Below are 21198 nucleotides of genomic sequence, written 5' to 3'. Positions count from 1 at the left end.
AGTCATAAAAATCATATTCAAAGTTATATTCATAAACGCTGTAGACATTCAGCAATATTTCATATTTTATGTAAACAGTGTGCCACACTATTATTAATAAGCTGGTTAAATTTTTTCCCCTTTCTATTTTTGGCTCTCTTGCTCCTGATTTTTCTGTGCTTATGCATGGGATTTTTAAATTGGCAGTTCAGAAAACGTGTATGTTATTTTCCCCTGTCAAATTAAATCACTTCCAGTTCCTGTGACCTACTGAATTCCTCTGGTTTAATGGAATGGCAAGAATTCTAAGGTTTTATGATGAGTGGTGAACTTTTTAGCTCATTGTTTGTATAAATTCCATAATTTGACCTAGTTTAATGGACATGTTGAAATACTTGGTTATTCAATCTGTCTATTACATACATTTTCAAGAATGAAAGTATTTAAAAGGATTTTATTAAAACTAAGGAAAACTAAGGCTAATTTAATGAAACAAAATATCCGAGCAGTCATTTTGTAACTCCAACATTCCAGAGTCTCAGATCATCCTCTATCTCTGCCTACAACCCACAATTTAGCCTTCAAAACGAAGTGTTGTTTCTTATTTCAGAGAGTTTTTTTTCTCTTAATGGAGTGAAATGAGACCTGTGCTAATGCTGAAAGAGAGAGAAAGAGAGGGGATTTCTGCTTTAAGAGTCCTGTGTAAAGATCATTGATCAGATACTCATTTGTTGCAGAGGCTGAAGTGCACCACGGACAGGTTCAGTTACTCGTCTCCAGGGTTCTTATACATTCTGGTGTCTGGACCCATCTTACTTTAAATCTGACCCAATTTTACTCGTACACATTCACTGTCCGACATCAGCCAACCAGAAGCTGCTAAACTTCAGCTAGCACAGTTAACTATTTAGGATTCATCTTTTTATAACATAATCAATGTTCAAACAACTGTGCAAACACAAATGTGATCAAATTTACATTCTTTTTTTACATTCATTTACCTCTTAAATTCTGCAGACCCTGTACAGGTGTGACATCAAGTATATACTTTCAATTTGAAATGTCTGTGGAGGAGCTCTGACCTCATGTGGTACCATTTGAAAGCTTAGAGTCTCTTCTTTCTGGGGACATGCATCACTTTGGCATTTGTTTTACACAAAGTAACTTATTTACACTAAATTACTCAGGGACCATTTCCGCCTGGATTTGGCCTATCCAAATTGAAAAGCTTCCCATACACACATACAGTGGTCTAAATACAAAATTTTGGTGTCATTTTACTAGAAACTCTTTGAAGTTACAAAAACCACCGCTAAAATTGATAAACAAATACAGTAAGTATATGCTGTCTGAGCTGTAATAACCTAAAAAAAAAGAGGTGCTATTTGATTTTGTTGGTTATAAATTCATTTTTGAAAGTGTGAAACCCAGGTCCTGTGTGCTCTAGCACCCTGCAGACATTTTGGGCTGTTTCCACTAGATTCCAGAAAATACTGGAAAATGCATGCAAATACAAAAATATCAGGATCATGTATGCAAGATTTATTCAAATGAATCTAAATGGAGGAATATTACGCCCCCCCCCCATCCCCATATACAGTGGTATAAATGCAACATTCAATGTCATTTTACAGAAAACCCTGAAATTAAACACTTCTGAAAGTGATAAATATTATAGTATATGTTGTGTGTCATATAATAAACATGTTCAATATTTTAAACAGACAAACAAAATAGGCGTTTAGATTTTTTGGTTATAAATACATTTTTGAAAGTGTAAAGCTCAGGCCCAGGGGTTCCTCCCTTCAGACCCATTTGAATACATCTTGCATACAACATGATACAGACAAAGTTATTTTTTCCAGTATTTTCTGGAATCTAGTGGAAACAGCCCAAACTGTCTGCAGGGTGCTAGAGCTTTTTTGTGTATTTAGACCACTGTTTGTGGGTATGGGAAGCTTTTCAATTGGGTTGGCCAAATCCAGGCGAAAATCCCCAGAAATGGTCCCAGAGCTTAAGTGGTTAAAACAAAAAGCTAATATTAATGCTCTCTTTTATTAATAAAAGTTCATATTTGGAGTATAACAGAATAGCAACACAACAAATAAAACAAACTTTTAAACAGCTATATCAGGGGAGTTTCATTTATCACAAAATATTACAAGCTGTCCACCAGCAAAGCATGTTGTACAATAACACTCGATAATATCATAAACTATATATGGCATAAACTATGATATAATATAATGTCTTTATTTAGTTAATTATAACTAGTTATAATAATTATAACTTTTAATTATAAAATCAAGCCACACTGTAAAAAAATTCAGTAAAAATAGGGCACAATGTACTGTATAAATATGAAGGAATTTTGCTTATAGTTTTTTTTTTTTTCAGGTGTTTTACCTGTATTTCGAATTACACATTGCATTAGTTTGTGTTTTAAGGGTTAACGGAAATTGCCATACAATTACTGGATAATGTCCTGGCAGAAAATGACCAGTACATTTTCCGTTTTTATTTTGACAGTGCAGTGTATCATATCAGTAGCCTATAAAAGTATTACATAAAGCGGGTGGCAGCCATGTTGAGATCACATGACCACCCTCAGTTTTAATTGTGGAATAAATGAATCATGGGTGAAAAATATGGCTGTCATTATATTACAATTGCAATGAAAACCTGCATTTGTGTGATGCTTCATCCACACCACTAGATGTCAGTATAAAGTCCAAGATCACTGATGACTCAGTGAGTGGAAGACACACAAGCAAATGTATAGGGTTGTGCACCTTTAAAATATAAGGCTACTTCAGTCCATTGATAAAAAAAAAAGTAAAAATGTAATTAAACTTTTGAACGGATTAGACATTTGTACTGTCTTTTATATAAACCAGGAACTGTCAATTTAGAACATAAACACCTGTTCTTTCAGAGTTAAATTCCTTCCCATAGCGTGATTATTTTTAGGATCATTTAGAAAGGATTTTGTCTGATTGGTCTAATCTTCCTCAGTAGGTCTCTGGCACAGGAAGCATTAGCACAACTTGACATCCCATTTAGCAGTAGGGCAATCACATGCGAGTGCTCTGCTCAGGAGTTGGCTGATGTAGCCGTATTAATCCTGATCCTAGACCAGCTTTGTTGTTACTCATTATAATTTAGGAGCAGAGATGCTCATCCAAGAACAGCCTGAGCATTGTTGTTCCTAAAAGGTTTCCACCCAAAGCACGTACAATGCCAAAACAGAGGCTATGCTTGGAATGGAACTGAATATGCTGTTAACTGCATAATGCTCAGTATACAAACAGTGTGCAATATATAATACATTTTAAAGGGATAGTTCACCCAAAAATAATTGACTCACCCTCAAGTAGGGTGGCCATTTCCATAACACCAAAAAGGAGGACACTTTTCGGCATTCAGTGAGGCAAGAATAATTGCATAGGACTCTGGTGTACTCCCAATTACAATACAATTTTGTCCATCGTATCGATTCTGCAATAGCCTACTCTATTCATTGCCAGACAATTTGATCTACGATATATCTTGATGTAGACGTATGTGTAACAGAAGAGGCAAAAAAGTGTTTGTTCACAGTATTGGTATTTATTCAAGACATTGTGATGTCTGTTTCAAAAACTGACCATGGAGATGAACCTTTCTGGCAAAGTGCACAGTGCCTGAAAACATAAAATTTCTGGACTTCTGGAAATAACAGAAATTCATAAATAAACAAATAATGAATTTGAAAAATAAATAAATAACACATTTCAGTCCTTAACAAAAAAGTTCACCCTCTGCAGCAGCTATATCAGATATTTATTTGACACCGCTTTCAGCCAATCATTTGTTTGACCAGATATCTTACGGCATTAGACGCTATGCTGCTGCGTCCTAATAAAGATTATAGAGTGGGTTTTTTTTAGGCAGATTCAGCTTCCAAAAAGGAGGACAAATGAGTGTCCGACTTGAGGCTGCGCCGGACAGGGGGCTTAAAATTCGGACTGTCTGGCCAAAATCCGGAAGTATGGCCACCCTACCCTCAAGCCATCTTAGGTGTATATGACTTTCTTCTTTCGACCAAACACAACCGGTTTTATAATGGAAGTTTTATAATGGAAGTGGAAGGTACCATTTTATTTGAAGCCCATAAAAGTGCATTCAAAAACTCTAAAAAATGCTGGGTTAAAAACAACCCAATTTGGGTTGAAAATTTGGGCTGTTTTAACCCAGTGAATGGGTCATTTTAACCCAGCGGTTGGGCTAAATGTTTGCTTAAAACAACCCAATTGCTGGGTTAGTTCATTTTCAACCCAACTTGTTTTTTTTTTAACCCAGCATTTTTTAGAGAAAGTAATCCATACGACTCCAGTGGGTTAATGAAGACCTTCTAAAGTGAAGCAATCCCTTTTTTAATTTAAAAGATAATTAAATGCTATTTACACTACGTGTAAATAGCGATAGATGCTAGTTACACCAAGTGAAAATAACATATTTTCTTGGCGATAGATGATACACTCTAAAAAATGCTGGGTTAAAAATAACCCAAGTTGGGTTGAAAATGGACTAACCCAGCAACTGGGTTGTTTTAACCCAATGATTGGGTTGTTTTAAACAAACATTTAACCCAACCGCTGGGTTAAAACAACCCAATCGCTGGGTTAAAACAGCACAATTGCAGGGTTAAAACAATTCAATTGCTGGGTTAAAACAGCCCAATTGCTGGGTTAGTCCATTTTCAACCCAACTTGGGTTGTTTTTAACCCGGCATTTTTTAGAGTGTATTTACACTAAGTGCAAATAGTGATAGATGCTATTTACTAAGTGAAATAGCATATTAAGGGAAAATAATTATATATTCTATTTATACCATATAAAAGTAGATCTTTGCAGTATGTGTAAACAGTAATTAGATGCTATTTATACTTTATTTTAACAGATACATACTATTTGCACCTCAGTATTGTTGTACAGGATGCAATAATAACAACAGTGTAAATGATTATATTTATTACATTTTTTAAATGAATGCACTTTAATGGGACAATAAAGGCCCCTACACCTATCCCTAACCCTACCCAATACATGCTTTTATTATTATTAAACATTTTATTAGGCACTTTATTTCCATTTTTAGAACATTTTCTTAATTTTTATTTCCAATGTTATATGTGATAGGAAAAGAGAGAAGAGCGAGCTCTGCAAAAGGCGGATCCGAACCCGGGTTGATCGCGTCAAAAACTAGATCTTTAAGCCTTATGCTTTACTGACTACACCATTGAAAACATTGAAATATGCCTGTAATTTTTTATCCTTGTTTCTCCAAAACAGGTATTGTTAGGCGGAGCTAGTGCGAATAGCACTTGCCAACAAGGCACGCTATTTGCACTTGGTGTAAATAGACACTCCGTTTTCATTTTAGGGGGACTCAGCTCCCAGTGAGGGTATGAAAAAAATGGTAACACCTCAGTTTAGGGTCCAATTCTCACTATTAACTAGTAGCTTATTAGCATGCATATTACTAGGATATTGGCTGTTTATTAGTACTTATAAAGGGAAATATTAATGCCTTATTTGGAATGACCATTTTTTGCATCCCTTAATCATACCCTGGAATGTAGGCAGGGTTTTATAATCACTGAGATCCCAAATGTAAGGAAGTTAGGGTGGTTGGGGGGCATGCTTTATGATCTACATATGTGCATATTAAGATGTTCTGAAGGCCCAAAAATTAGATAACAATAGCGTGAAAACCATGTCAGTGGGCAGTAGATTATTCGTCTTTCTTCTTATCTCCACATTTTTCTCTTTGTTTTTATCTTGCCCTTTCTCTTCCCCTCCTATGAGCTTTGACTAATATAGTTTTTCCACTTTTGTCATATAAACTGTCACAATTCACCAGTGTGAGTGCCTGTGATTACCACCTGAGGGCACTCCACCCCGGACTGTCACTCCATCAAGGACTACATTTCCCATAACTCTTTGCCTGGACCACCTGTGTCTCATTACCCTGTTTACCTCACCCTACACTCTAAAAAAAAAGGCTCGTAATCATAGGGGAACCTTTTTTAGTGCTATATAGCACCAATTTTGGTTCTTCAGCGGTTCTTCAGAGGTGCTATATAGCACCTTAGTCAAAGAACCAGTGAAGAACCTCTGAAGAACTGCTGAAGAACCTCTGAAGAACCGCTGAAGAACCACTGAAGCACCAAAATTGGTGCTATATAGCACTAAAAAAGGTTCCCCTATGATTACGAGCCAAGAACCATTTTTGGTGCAATATAGAACCTTTTTTTTTTAGAGTGTATATAAGCCTGGTTATCTCAGTCATTCATTGCAAAGTCTTGTTTAGTGTTCACTGCATTTCTGAGCGTTCTTTCCGGGTTTCATGTCTTTCAGTTTTTTTGTTTACTTGCCTGTTTCTGGATTACTCTCCTCCCCGTGTTCCCTACCTTGTTGTGTTTGTTTGTTTCAACTGCCCGCCTGTGTTTTGACCTTGCCTGTACCATTGACTACGATTGTAATTTACAAGTGATGGCAAAAGGAGGCTTCCTGAACCACTGAGACCTCGCAGCCCATTGCTTCACCAAAAGGTTCATTACCTGAAGCTTCATTCATCATTGCTCACTAGCGACACCTAGCTACTGTACAAAGAAATCGCAGACAAATCCATTAATCCTGAGCCAGTGACCTGAGGAGACATTTGTCCATTGCCTGGGTATAAAATAAAATATGTATCTTTCTCTGCCGGACTTTACTTGCACAAAGACAACTGTCAGACACACTGTTTATTAATTATTCATAAATTGTTTGGATAGTGACAGTATGAACAACAAAAGTTTGAGTGCAGTGCTTATGGTGGAGGGAATGTACTAACTGAAACAGAGCAGTCTGGGGTGGGACAAGTGAATAATTGTCACTGTTTTTTGTGTGTGCAGTGTGCACAGTTTATTGTGTAGTTTTAGTATGTAGTGTATTGTGTAGGGCTCATGGGACTGGGGATGTAGCAAACTGCAGCACAGCAGTTTGGGGTGGGTGAAGGAAGTATTATAATTGATTTTTATTGAGGAACATAATTCTGTTTAGTGTGTTGGGGTTGAGACGATTCCTCTTCATGGACAAAACCTCTTCAGCCTTGGAAAAGATCTTTTCACAAGGAACAAAGAATGCAGTTGAACATAAAAATGCCAGTGCCAGCTGGTATAAGTGAGGATATTGATGATTCTGTTGAGCCCATATAGTGGATCCTCAGATCTTGTGAGATTTACTTCTGATAAATACCGGTCCACTTCAACCTATAGCATCTGTTGCACTTGAGCTCCTTCTACTGTGATCAACTGTGTTAATCAGCAGACGCCAAAGGACACCTAATAATAGAGGAAAACTCTATTAGAGAAAAACTATCAAACCTAATAGTAATAATGTAGTATACTGTAGTATAATGTAACCAAACACATATGAACCACAATAACGACAATGACACAACTCTCTTACTCTCTGACACTCACACTTCTACTACTCCTGACACTTCTCTGAAATGCCACAACAACCACAACATGGCGAGAGTTTCGAACCTGAAGCGACACTCAGACCGAACCGATGACATATTCCACACAAACCGAGGCCTCTTTTGTCATTGGTCACGTGATTTCTCCGTTAACAACACAAGCCTCGAATTCATGGTTCAAACAAATAGGGATGGGCAACAAACTCAAGGTTCCCTTTCGAAAGGGAACTCGCGCTGCGTCAGTTTGACGCTACGGGGAACGCCTCCAGCGTGACTGGTGCCTGAAATCACAATCAAAAAACGTCAATCCTATTGACCGGCGACAGCCTATGATGTCATCAAGGTGCGACCAGGAAGTATATAAGGGCACCTTGCCAACATGACAGTATCTTTTCGTCTTCAGGGACTGTTTTGCCTGTCTTCACGTGAAACGTCTACAAAGAGGATAGCAATGAAGTGTGCTGAGAAGCAACGCCACTTCTGCAGGTGTGTTTTGAATGTGTACCAGGTAGCTTTCGCTTTGGATACACACACACTTTGCTTTTACTGTCTGGGAGAAGAGCATGCACGAGAGGTTCGCGAACCTCTTGTGGAAAGTTTTGCGAGCGTTTTCCTCTGGAACGCTCTGCTCTCGTCTGGACCTCTTCTCGAGGGGAGAGGTTTTCAGCATCTGGGAACGACCCTGCTCGAGCTGAGGCTGAGCGGCGTCTAAACATAAGCATGTGGTTCCTAGATGGATCTGGCTCGTCGCTTGGAGACAGACGTGGTTCTCGAGGACGATCAAGATCGCGAGAGGCGGACTTCGGAGGAGGAAAAATAGGATTTATGTGTCTCCTCCTCGTCTGCTGCTCTTCCACGCGAGCAGAGGATGGGTGAGTCAGTTTAAGATGCTGAAGCTTCTCAAACCATCCTGTCCCATGTATGGGGAGTTGCTGGAGGTCATGGAATGCGCGGCGGGTAGACTGCAGCTGCCTTGGCGGCGCGTAGGAGAGAGGCTGAGCGTCCAAACAGTTCGGACGATCGGTTTCTCTCCGCCCATGACCTCCCAACTCCTGGGAGTCTTCCATCCCTTCCAGATCTCCGTCTGCAGATCTCGAGGGGATGGAAGAAACCATACTCGGCCCCGCATTTGTCGACATCTTCTAGCGAAGTGTCGCTGATGTCGGGGGACTGCCTAGGCTGAGTATGTGTCGGTGCCGCCCGTGGACGAGATGTTATTTTTTCGCCTCTGGGCGGCCGGCGGCACTGAGAGCTCCCACCCTGCCGGTCTCTGATTGACACGGCGTACATGTCAATGGGTCACGCTGCAGCGGCTTCGCACACCACAGCGGTGTTGCAGGCTTACTAGGCGGACCTGTTGAGGGACCTCGATCAGGGGGAGGGACCCCCTGAGGCGGTAGTCGAGTCGCGCCGGACCACGGTTTTTCTCTCTCCGGGCCACCGTACAGTATAGCGCCGATGGTGGCGACGGTGGCCACGGAGAGACATCTCTGGTTTAACCGTTTGGGCATCGGGGAGAAAAATAAGTCCTTTCTCCTTGATGCCCCGGTTTCGCCATCTGAACTTTTCGGCACCTCCGTGGAGGTGGTGATGGGAAAGTTCGGAGAGGTGGAGGCGCGCTCGGCGGCATTCAGAACATGCATCCCGCTGAGGTCCGGGACCGCGCACAGGCAGTCGGGTGTCCCCGGCCCATCCCAGTCTGAGGGCTGGAGACGGGAATAGCGAGCCAGCGTCGCCTCTCGAGCGCCCCCCGCGGAGGACTGGGGTGCAGGGGAGGCGGGACACCCGCAACAGGAAGAGGAAGGAAGCCGGGGCTGGTAACCGACACCAGCGCAGGCAGCGGACTCCACCCCCCGAGGAGCGCGGAGATGAACGCTGCCTTTTTCCCTTCCTCTGGTTTTTCCCCCGGGCGCTTTACATCAGGCCGGTGGACCTCTGATGAGCAGAAAATGTGAAAGATTCTGCCGGCCCGCCTGGCTTGTTTTGTTGAGAGCGCACCCCTCAGGGTGGCGGGCGGATACTAGCCCTATGGCTGGCTTGAAGCACCGCGAGGAGCGATTGGTGAGTCCCCCTCTGTGAGGGCGAAACATTTTCAAAACTATGTTTTTCAGAACTCTTATACATTCGCTCGCCTGAGAGGTTTTCTGGGGAAATTTGGATCGCTGCTGGATCTTCGCAGGGCCTGCAGCTCCCCGTGAGTAAGCTAAGAACGATCTTCTTTGCAACATTATGTGGTTGTGTATGAATACCTCACTTTCTGCTAGTAGAGTTTGCTGCCTCTCCGTGCTATGTTTTCCCCACTATGTGGGTAACTGAATCGCGCTCTCGCCCGAGGGCTTGTTGCGTAGGGGGCGAGCTGTGTTTTTCCTAGCGTAAAAGTGGGAAGTAGCTGAAGACCGGGTATGCACTAATGCACGAGCTGTAGTGAGATCTGCGCCCAGCTCTGCGGGGCTTGTGGAAAAGGTTTTTTGGGGCCTCATTGTGTAATATTAGAGGTGATAATATTTCTTTCCCGAGCCCTGAGTAGATCTAGTGCGGACTTATTTTCGCACCATTTGGCCTAGGCTTTGTCAAGGATGGGGGCGTTCCCTTTTAATGAAAGTGGTTCGCCCCTGGCCTGTCTTTGATAAGAATATGGCGGTGTTTATTCATCCTTGTTTCAGCCTCCTCTTGTTACAGAGTCGTCCGGCCAAGGCCCGCCCCCTTCTCTGCGTTCTGGGGTCACGAGTAATGCAGACGAGGTGTTACAGGAGACAGCGACTTCGCCAGTGGTCGTGGGGTGGAATTAAGCGTCTTTCGCCGGTTTGCGATTAGACTGTATCTGCTGTTTCCACCTTTCGGAGCTTGGTGGCCGCCATCTGCGAGAGTGAGACGGTTAGCGAAGCACGACGGACGGCATGCTCTGCTACCAGGTGGAGGCATTGCGCCTCCCTGGAATCGTTCCCCGGTCCCCAGTTTCAGTAACGGATCGTAGCATGGGCTGCTATCAGGCAAAGCTGCACGGGCTTCCCTGAGGGGATTCGCTTTGGAGTAGTAGGCCCACGTGGCCTCCTCTGAGGGCACGCTCTGGTCTCGCGGTTCCTGGATAAGTCCAGTCACTGAGCAGAGGCCGGCTCCCCGGCCGCTGTGGTGAGCGTAAAGTGCTATGAGTGGCACGTTCTGCTATCAGGTGGTAGGCATGGTACCTCCCTGAAAGCGAGCTCCCGGTCCCCAGCCGCTGTGGTGAGCTTGAAGTGCTATGAGTAGCACATTCAGCTTGGCTGTGAGTGCCCGATGTCTTGCAGTTGGTAGGCCCGCTTGGCCTTCCTGATTAAGCGAGTCCCTGGTCTTCCCAGCTACCTCGAGGGCTAGCATGACTGCGATCAGGTATCAGGCCCGTTTGGCCTTCCTGAGGACGAGCGCTGCTGTTGGATGCGCAAGCGGTCTATCAGGTTACCAGGTGGAGGCCTCTCTCGGCCTCCCTGGGGGACGAGTTCCCCAGGCGGGAACACACAACTGTCTTTATGCTGACAGCTAGTGGCCACCCGCTATCAGGCGCCGGTCTCTGGCCATTTGCGAGACCTGAAGGCGGTGTTCTTACCCAAGCACGACGAGGTGTCACTGCGGCTATGCGGTCCCGACAGGACGGGACCTTCATAGTGTGCCTACGGCATGGTTGCCTACCGGGCAGGCTTATGAGCTCCTCTCAAGCGAGGGTCTGTTGTGAGCTTACAGCCTCCTGGAGCTGATCTATTGGTGGTAGGTCCCGAGGGGCCCCTCCCGATATATTCAGCCTATAAGGCCTTTGGCCTCCTAAGCACGTTTTAAAGTAAGTGCTTGGTAGATCCGAGGATCGAGCGGCTTGACTCCCCTCGCTAGCAAGGGTTTGAAAGCACTTCGCTGAGCGCTGCTCTCCGGGATAACCCGTCTCTGAGGTCCGGCTAGTCGGTGACGCTGCCCTTTCTTGCAGCACCCTAGCGGGATGTCTCTTCGGAGGCGAGTACCAGAGGCTCTGTACTGTACAGACAGGGTTGACCGTATTACGTGTCCCATACTAGACTGGGTCACCTGGTCAGGTCTCCCTGGTGGCATTCGGTGATAATCTCCCGAATAGTTACTGGCATAGGGTTCCCTCGTAGTTCCCTTGCCACGCTCCCTTAAAGGAACCCCTTCTAAGTCGAATGGGTTGGTTCCAGGCCTTCGAGCAAGGCCTGGGAAGGACCTCATGTGTGTGAAGGTTTCCTTCTCAGGTGATAGCTTGGGCTATGACCGTAGGGAGCGCTGTCACTGACAGCCTAATGTGACCAGAAGGGGAGTGGTTCAGGCATTTCAGCAGAATTTGCTTGTCTTGACAGTTGTCACTGCCATTGGTCATGCACTCCCGTCGGCATGGCGGCGTGGGTATATCGTTCCCCGTAGCGTCAAACTGACGCAGCGCGAGTTCCCTTTCGAAAGGGAACGTCTCAGGTTACGAATGTAACCATTGTTCCATGAGAACAGGGAACGAGACGCTGCGTCGCTTTGCCATGCCGCAGGGCCTGCCTGCCGAAAACAGTCCCTTCAGACGATGAGATACTGTCATGTTGGCAAGGTGCCCTTATATACTTCCTGGTCGCACCTTGATGACATCATAGGCTGTCGCCGGTCAATAGGATTGACGTTTTTTGATTGTGATTTCAGGCACCAGTCACGCTGGAGGCGTTCCCCGTAGCGTCAAACTGACGCAGCGTCTCGTTCCCTGTTCTCAGGGAACAATGGTTACATTCGTAACCTGAGACGTTCTTCCGACGTTTCTCTTAAAAAAATCTCATTTTAGACTTCTAATTCGTGACCGGTGTTTTGTTTTGCTGTATCCTCTGCGCTTCCGCATTCGTCAATACGTCATGTGTCGGGTCAGAGGTCACTCTTCTGCCGGAACTGGACTCACGTAAGGCAGATACCGGAAGCCAGTGATAATAGTTTACAAAGTTACAAATATGGATATTTTTCTTGCAAAAATTCTTCGCTTCAATTTAGAAGGCCTTTATTAACCCCCTGGAGCCATATGGATTACTTTTTTGATGGATGGATGCACTTTTTGGAGCTTCAAAACCTTATAATTATTATGCCTATATATTATAACCTATATATTATAATGCTTGGAAGAGCCAGGATATCTGAAAGAAGGATGTCATATACACCTAGGATTGCTTGAGGGTGAGTAAATTATGGGATCATTTAAAATTTTGGGTGAACTATCCCAACCCTTCTAGGGTCTTCGGGGTCTTTTCTGACCCCAATGGCCGTTGCTCAAATATTTTTGTTTTCCCCTTTTTCCAAATGGCATGAGACTTTGTACGGTTGTCAACACTTATTCTAGATCTACAAATAAAAAATTTAATTGGATTGATATCTGTTTTTATGTTCGTGTGACAAAAAAAATGTCACACTCAGGGTCTTGAGACCCCACTTAGAAAATGGACAAAATTAATCCTCAAAAACAGAAACAGCACAGAACACGCATACAGAAATGAAGTGGCACACTTCCAACAATGCATAAAGCATCCACAATGCAAAATTATCATGCTCACACACACACACACACACACACACACACACACACACGCACGCACGCACGCACGCACGCACGCACACACACACACACACACCGGAATACATTTGTTATTGCTTGTTATTGCTGTTCAGTTCATTGCATTTTGCATATTCATGTTGTATATTTTTTTTATCATTTCTGTTAATTTTTGTTCTGTTACAGTTAATTACTGAAGTGTAGATTAAATTTGTAGAATTATAAGAAAATCAGATGTTTGAAATAAATGATAAACTCTAAAGACTCCGACTTTTCTCTTGTTCAGGTTTGATTCTAATCATAATGTAACATCAAAAAAATGCTAAACTTTGACAAAATTAATTAATTTGAATTGTTATAATTGTGATTTCATAACATTTAGATATGAATCCAACTGAAAAATACTTGTGAAAAGATGTCTTTCAGTCAGTCAAATAGCACACAGCAAATAGTGGAGCTCTGCAGCCATTTACTCGTAAAAGTCTTTTTTTTATTTTTTATTTTAAAACTGTATTTTCCAAAAGATGGGCAAAAATCTTACACTAAACCATGTCAAATTATCCATGTTATCCCCACGAATGAAAGTTAGAAATTTGGGTCTTTTATAAAGTTAATTTTACATAAAAAACTGATTTAGTGTGAAAATGCATTAAAATATATATATATTTTTATTTATTTATATACATTTTAAACTTATTATAAAAACTCCAAAAACTGCACAGATGTTGAGTAAAAACATTAATAAAAAAAAAAAAAATGTTTTGTTACAAAATTACATTTTGTTGCCTGGGGTCTGTGGAGACCCCAAAGACACTGAGTGTAATTCCCAAACGAAGACCGTACAAGGGTTAAGTGCGCTCTGCAGTTATGTCATCTGCCACTTTAAATGCTCAAGCTCCTTAAAGTCGAGTGGATTCTCATTAGTTGTCAATGTTTTTATCGCACATCATCTGGGGGAAAAAAACAAACATTCTGAAAGTGATTCCAAAGATATTGTTCCTCGTTATCGTTAAAGTTGGTGTGGACTTCCCTATTATCATAGAGCTAGAATGTTCCTTGGGCCTTAATCATTTTCATTTTTGAAAACTTTTTTAGTACATTTAATGTTTCCGATTAAATAGCAAGTCATTGCACTGGAATGCTGAGTGTTCTTTGTTGAATACTGGCTGTTTTGGAAAATGAAACAGGCAACTAGATTTTCTATGCATAAATACCTATGGCAGAAATACTAGTGCTACTAGTGCGGTAGTAAACTATAATGAACAATGCCAATTGAGTAGATTTAATTTGCTTGGATTTCAACCAGTTTCCCAATCATTCCATATTCACTCGTGATTGAGTGAGCTTTGTGCAGGTGCGTCTCATCTCACCCATGCATGAAATGCCACAGTGGAGATACACGCTCCAGTGGAATAAAGCTTTTAACAGGATGAACACAGAACAGAGTTTTAATTAAATCAATTGCGTTAACCAGACACAAGAATACAGAGCATGTCGCCGCATTAGGTTATATTAATAATCGCAAATGTTTGCATGATCTCTCTTACAGTTAAGCCTCAGCTCAACAGCCTACTTGAAAAAGGGAAAGAGGGGTCTTGTAATGTGAGGGTCTATAACTGTGAGGTCCTGTCGAGGTATTCAGCTAATGCCAAGTGGCCCGGAAGCTGGCAGAGAGGGTGAAATTACAGCTCTGACAAGCTGACATTTTCAGCTCTCACTGAGCACTGGTTTCTCTGCTGCACCTTAGACATTACTGAAGAACTCACATTCCAATAACTGCTGGACTATCAAAACAACAATCTGCTCAAGGGGGGCACTATTCTTGTTTTACTTACATTTATGCGTTTGGCAGACACTCTTATTCAAAGCAACTTACATTGCATTCAAGGTACACAAGCGCCACGCTCTATTGTTTGAACTACAGGAAAGCTTTTCCGAAATACTGTAAGTTTCATGCATGCTGGTTGAACAGAATGAGATGGCTGTGAACCTTAAGTCAATATTTGCGGTGATTATGGTATGCTGAATCGGTCTGGTACCAATTTGCATTTGGGACTTTCCTTGACCTGGAGAGGAATTTGCAAGGTCATTGCTTGACAATGATTGGCTGCTTTTTAGCGTGTCTTGCAAGAAAATCAGCTTAACTCCATGACCTCTGCCCCGCTGCTAGACTGAAGGGAAAAATATTGGGATGTTTCTTTAAGAGAATACATTTCTTAAAACGCACTTTCTGTCACTTTGAATCTGTCAGTTTATTATTATTATTATTGAAGTTCTATACATTTTTACCACAGTATCATTTCCACCTCATCTCATATTATGTATTTTCATTCTGATTCTGCAATAAAAAATATTTTTTTGGAATAAATCTCCCCCCCATGCTAAGGCTAACTCTAGCATTTTTTGTATCCTAAATACACAAAAGTACACATTAACTTCATAGCTAGCTTTTTTATGTATCCAAAATGCACAAAATCTCATATACACTTTTTTGCCAAATGTGACAAAATGACTTAAAAGGGTCTGCCAATCTAATCTATAGTTTAGTATTGCATCCTCCATATCTCCGAAGAGTCTTTAGTTTTAGCATATTTATAAAAGACAGATACCGATTCTTTCTGAAAACAGCCGAGCTCGTGGAGGCATGCAGTGGGCGGAGCTAAAGAGTCACACACATACACAATACATCTTGCCATTATACCTGGATAACTTTCGATTCACTATACATCCTTAATGTATAGGATAGATCTCTCACCCCCAACCGGTGGGAGATGCATCTGTCGTTAGCGTAAAGCGACGACCCTGAGCTCCTAACACAGGCCCCTGGGACAGAAACCAAGGATCTTTCCACATGACTAAAGGCTTGTGACTTTGATCATGCAAAGTGGATTTCCCCTCTGGGAGAATCCTTTGGTTCTGAGGCACCACTGCAACGGTCTCATGTTCAGCAGGCCAAAAGGTATCACGTTGGATGCAGCTGCGATGAGACCTAGAAGTTTCTGGAACTACTTGACAGTGAGTGATCGGCCTAGCTTTGGTTCTTTTACTGCTGAGAGATTTAATGCTATGCGTGCAGGCCTGCATCGCCACCGAATCCCAGACCATGCCCAGATAAGTGGTCATCTGTACTGGAGAAAACACACTTTTCTTTGCGTTTAGTCTCAACCCCAACTTTTTCATATGAGCGAGAACAACATCTCGATGTTGAACCAGCATCTGCTCTGACTGAGCTAAAATCGACCAATCGTCGATGTAATTGAGTATGCGGATGCCCTGTAGACGCAACAATGGCGGTGCAGCATCCACACACTTCGTGAAAGTGCGGGGTGACAGTGCAAGACTGAAGGGAAGTACCCGATATTGGTATTCTTCTCCCCCGAAAGCAAAACTCGGGAACCTCCTGTGTTGTGGAAGGATGGATACATGGAAGTATGCGTCTTTGAGATCTGTGGTGACAAACCATTCCTCGGACCTAATCTGTGACACAATCTGTCTGAGTGTAAGCATCTTGAACTTGAGTTTCCCTACAGAGCGATTCAATAGGCTCAGATCTAATTTTGGGCACAACCCTGCATCCTTTATAGCACAATGAAGTAATGGCTGTAAAACCCTGACTCCCTGCTGGGAGAAGGAACCCTTTCTATAGCCTCCTTTCGCAAAAGAGTCTCTACTTCCTGTGACATAACCAGAGCCTGCTCGGGGCTTACTACTGTGGGTAGGACCCCACTGAAAGGTGGTGGCCGCTTGCTGAATTGAATTGCATACCCCTTTTCTACTGTCTGCAGGACCCAACAAGATACATTTGGTAGACGTTTCCAATCTTCCAGAAAATCGACTAAGGGTACCAGCTTCTCGAGACTGGCCTCTGGTATACTTTGAACAGCAAGTGCAGCACCCTGAAGCGGCAAACCGGCAGGGAACAACTGACTTGACTGTTCTGAGACCCTCCGAAGAGGGGGCAGACCACCCTCGGGTGGCTCACGAGGACCATCTGCGCCCCAGCATTGCGGCAGGGATGGCAGCGTGGCCCCCTGAGGGCACCGTATAATGAGATGAACAACGCCTTCGTTTGGCGGGGACTACCCTCACAGTCCTGACGTTGCTGGCGTCAGGACTTCCTCTACGAAGCCTTCTTGGCGATAATGACTCTCCTCAGATCAGTCCTACCCCTCGAAGACTTCGCCTGCAAGCGTATGGGAAGCATGAGAAGCGACACTGCTTCTGTTGCGCCCGATGTGAGGAGCTGGTACCCGACTTGGGCTACTGAGCAGCCGCCCCAGAGACCTGGACACGGAGAGGGAGAAGCTGCTTGAGCACCGCCACCTGCTTTTTAGACTCCTGAAACCTCTCAGTGACAGTCCGGACTGTGTTACCGAAGAGGCCAGCAAGAGAAACCGGGGCGTCAAGCAAGAAACGTTTGTCTCTCTCCTTGCCTCTGTCTCTCCGTGCCCACCAGAGCTGCCATAGAACGGCCCACACATCTGGCAGTCTCCTTGGTGGCCCGGAGAGCTAAATCAGCTGACTGACGAAGTTCTCTTATGACGTCATCCTCCACCTCATCACTACTACCCAGGTCCCTTAGCAGGTCGGTCTGGTATGCCTGCACGATGGACATAGTGTGCAGACACGCAGCGGCCCGACTTGCCGCAGAGTACACTTTACCCACCAGTGCTGAAGTTGTTTTTAGTGGTTTGGTGGGTAGCGTCGGAGCTCTAAGGGACGATGCAGCTGAGGGAGAGAGATGGCTCGCAAGCATCTCTTCAACCCTAGGCATCTACCCATAACCATACTGTTTTAGCCCTACGATGTTGCTATATGTTGACGTTTGAGGGCTAAAAACACGATACGATGTCGGTTTCTTCCAGGACCTCGACACCTTGGATTAAACCAATGTTTAATCTGGCCACGGCCCTCGTCAGCACCTCTAATAGCTCCTCACTAGCAGGGGACTGAAGTGGCGAGACTTCAGTAGCGATACTAACAATATCCAACTCCTCAGAGCTGGAGAATTGCAGCACCGGTGTCCCACCCGGGGAGGAAGAAACCGCAGGGCAGGCTTCCAAACCCAGAGATGAGGCACTGGATCTAACAGGTGAGGGTTGAGATAGGGCTGGGCCCATCTCAAACCCCTCTGTAAGATCCATCTGTGAACCCCACGACTGAAGCCTGCCGCCCTGGCGAGGCAGAAGTGGGACCTGAGCTGCGAGGAATGCGAGCCGAAGTACCCTCCTCAAAGAATGCCCGGCGAGAGCTGCTCACAGTGCTCACAACCAGCCCCCTCAAGGGCTGCCTGAGCGTGCTGCGCTCCCAAACAGGCAACACACATAGAATGTGTATCCCCACCTGTGATGAAACGAGGGCAGGAATGAACACATCTAGTGAATTGCTGTTCACTCACATATTTTCGTTTTTCTTTTATGTTTTACTTTTACAAACAAAGGTGGAAAACCCCTGCCTAGCTTTCTTCTAAGGACAGACAAAACACCAAATATCACAGACAAGATTCACACAGAATGCTTACTGAAGGCACAGAAGCTAGTATCTGTTTGTGTTCACGGATGCTTTATAGTTTCCGGATCTATGACGTCACCCGCCTATGACGTTCCGTCGTTCCATTGGACTGATTCCACACATGCTTCATAACGCAATCACGCAGGGGCGACTTTTTAATCTCACAATTCTGGCATTTTTTCTTACAATTGCGAGTTTATATCAATTGTGAGTTATAAAGTCAGAATTGTAAGTTATAAAGTCAGAATTGTGTGACATATAATGTCAGAATTGCGAGTTATAAAGTCAGAATTGTGTGATATAAATTCAGAATTGTGTGATATGAAGTCAGAATTGTGTGATAAAAAAGTTAGAATTGCGAGATATAAAGTCACAATTGTGTAGCCTGACGTCGTCATACTCAGATTCTAGTCAGAATATGAGTCTGATACTGCTCCATTGGGTTGTGATTATGGGGCATTTCAACCGAACCAGGAAATAAAATGCCTCTGCACTCAATCAGAGTAACAGAGTAAGTGACGTGTTGAGCGACGCATAGCTACCAACAGAACTCAAATGCACGCACACTGGAAGAAGTAGAAGATGATGAGTGTAAACAATCTTTGCCGGTGTTGCAATCGCAAGTTATATCGCGCAATTTTGAATTCAGAAAAAAAACACACACAAAAAACAGCGTTGCGAGATATAAACTTGCAATTGCGAGAAAAATTGTGAAATAAAAAGTCGCAATTACTTTTTTTTTTATTATGTGGTGGAAACAAGCTTCCATATATAACAAAAAGAAAAATGTTGGGGAGATTAAATAAATTCATTTGAGTAAAAATCAACTGGTCACATAAAAGTGCAATACACCTAGAACTGTTTTCTCAATTAGACAATTAGTCCAGGGCTGCGTCTCCCAAAAGCATTGTAAGCCTAAATAGATCGTAGATTCACCAGTGGTCTCTAATATGATCAACTTAGCTCACAGTGCTTTTGAGAAATACCGCTCTGGTCTGGATGACGATTGCTCAATAACCTGCTAACTTACAAAACATTGTTTCATTTAGTCACATGCCTATACAATACAGCACAGTTCCTTATCCGTGATATGGATCAATATTTATTTAACTCTGACTGTGACTCTTCACCCTAATAAATCTGACACTTGATACAATCAAATGGCTCAGACATAGGTAATCAGAAGAGGCTCTAGTATCCTATAATCCCCTAGTAACCCTCTCTACAGCAGCTGTCAGCTGTCACTTGCAGCACTGAGCAATGAGTCAACTTCAGTCACCACCACACCCTCCATCCACACCTCCCCAGCATGCAGCCCTCCCCATAGCTCAAATGTTTGTCAGTGTTACTACTCCAATACTTCATTGGAAAAGGCCCAAACATTCAAAACACCAACAATGGGATCTTGGGTTAATCCGAAACCCGTGGAAACTAGACCAATTCCGTTTTATATGTTGTAAAACTGCTATGTAATGTCAACAGCACTCACCGTCCTGGACTCAAATCCATCTTTTAGGCCTCCCCCAATATCAAAGCATTATCATGAATGTTGACTTCTATAACTATATTTATATTGAAAAAAGATATTGCTTTAGATATTGCAATTGTTCAATATAAATAATTAAAGACACAATAGCAGTGCCTTGAATGCTTGGTGACTATTCTGATGTAAACAATCCATAAGACTCTCTTAAAACACGTCAAGTGTTCAAAACAAGCCATGGCCTGTGTCATCCACTCACCAGTACCTCAATTACCAAAACTGCTTGACAAAAAATGACAAAGCATACTTACTTTTTTGCCATAGGACGCCCCCATGCTGAGACTTTGGGGTGGGATGAGGTTCCTGCCTGTTCGCTAGGCCCAGATTTCAGAGATTTCCTTGCGAGTCCAAACTCTACTCCTCTCCTCGACTTGATCTGTGTCCACTTCGGCTCCACCAGGGAGGGAAGGAGGAAGGGAGGGGGTGCAGACAGAAAAGCCCTCTGGCTCTCCCTGGCAGCTCAGCAGTGGGGTAGCCTGGCAAAAGTGGCTAGTTAGGTTAGATTATAATGACTAAGACTCTTTGACATCAGTTGGCTTCATAAAAAGGACCAGCTTGTAAGCTTGAGGTAGCTATTTTGTCATCTTGGGTTTCTTAGCTCTAAACAAACTGGAATCAAACTGAGCGTGTGAGTCAGAGTAAACCAGACCGTCCGTTGCACCTGTTACTCCGCTTTCCTTACAGGATTTATCCACTGCACCAAGATTATGCTAATTGTCGGTGACAGAAGCAAGTCTTGGGAAAGGCTCATGGTGGGATGGCCTCAGAATACTGTAACTGTCAGAATTCAAGGAAAGGGGGTCTGGTTTTTGCTGGGATTATCAAGGCATGGGTGGTCTGCTTTGTTTACATATGAAGAAATGCTCAATGTCCCCTACTTTGGGTATCCAGTCATGGCCCAGGCAAGTGACCCAGTCTAATCAGAGAGGCATTCTGAGCTGATCATTAATGTCAAGTGGCACAATTTAATTTTATATGAGCTGTTATTTTCAATTTCTAGATGAAAATGTATCAGTATAATGTGGGATGTGCCGTACATTTTAAAAGACTTGTGACTTTTTATGCAATAAACATTAACCCATTTAATCCCAAATTGTCCCCAGACAG

General features: G+C 43.3%; 1 protein-coding gene across 1 annotated transcript in view; it reads right to left on the bottom strand.

Moving 5' to 3' along the window:
• LOC307143101 (actin-associated protein FAM107A) overlaps nt 1–20792 on the bottom strand; it is an 86441-nt gene extending 65649 nt beyond the window's left edge. The window contains exon 1 of the mRNA XM_079844387.1: nt 20343–20792. Coding sequence (XP_079700513.1) covers nt 20343–20366 — 24 coding nt within the window. The 5' untranslated portion in view covers nt 20367–20792. The remainder of the gene's footprint in view (nt 1–20342) is intronic.
• Nucleotides 20793–21198: the final 406 nt, after the last annotated feature.

The sequence above is a fragment of the Gobio gobio genome (genome assembly GCF_949357685.1).
Source record: "Gobio gobio genome assembly, chromosome: 19".
In the NCBI taxonomy this organism is placed as follows: domain Eukaryota; kingdom Metazoa; phylum Chordata; class Actinopteri; order Cypriniformes; family Gobionidae; genus Gobio; species Gobio gobio.
The sequence above is the reverse complement of the archived record's forward strand: the minus strand, read 5'-3'. Positions and strand labels throughout refer to the sequence as shown.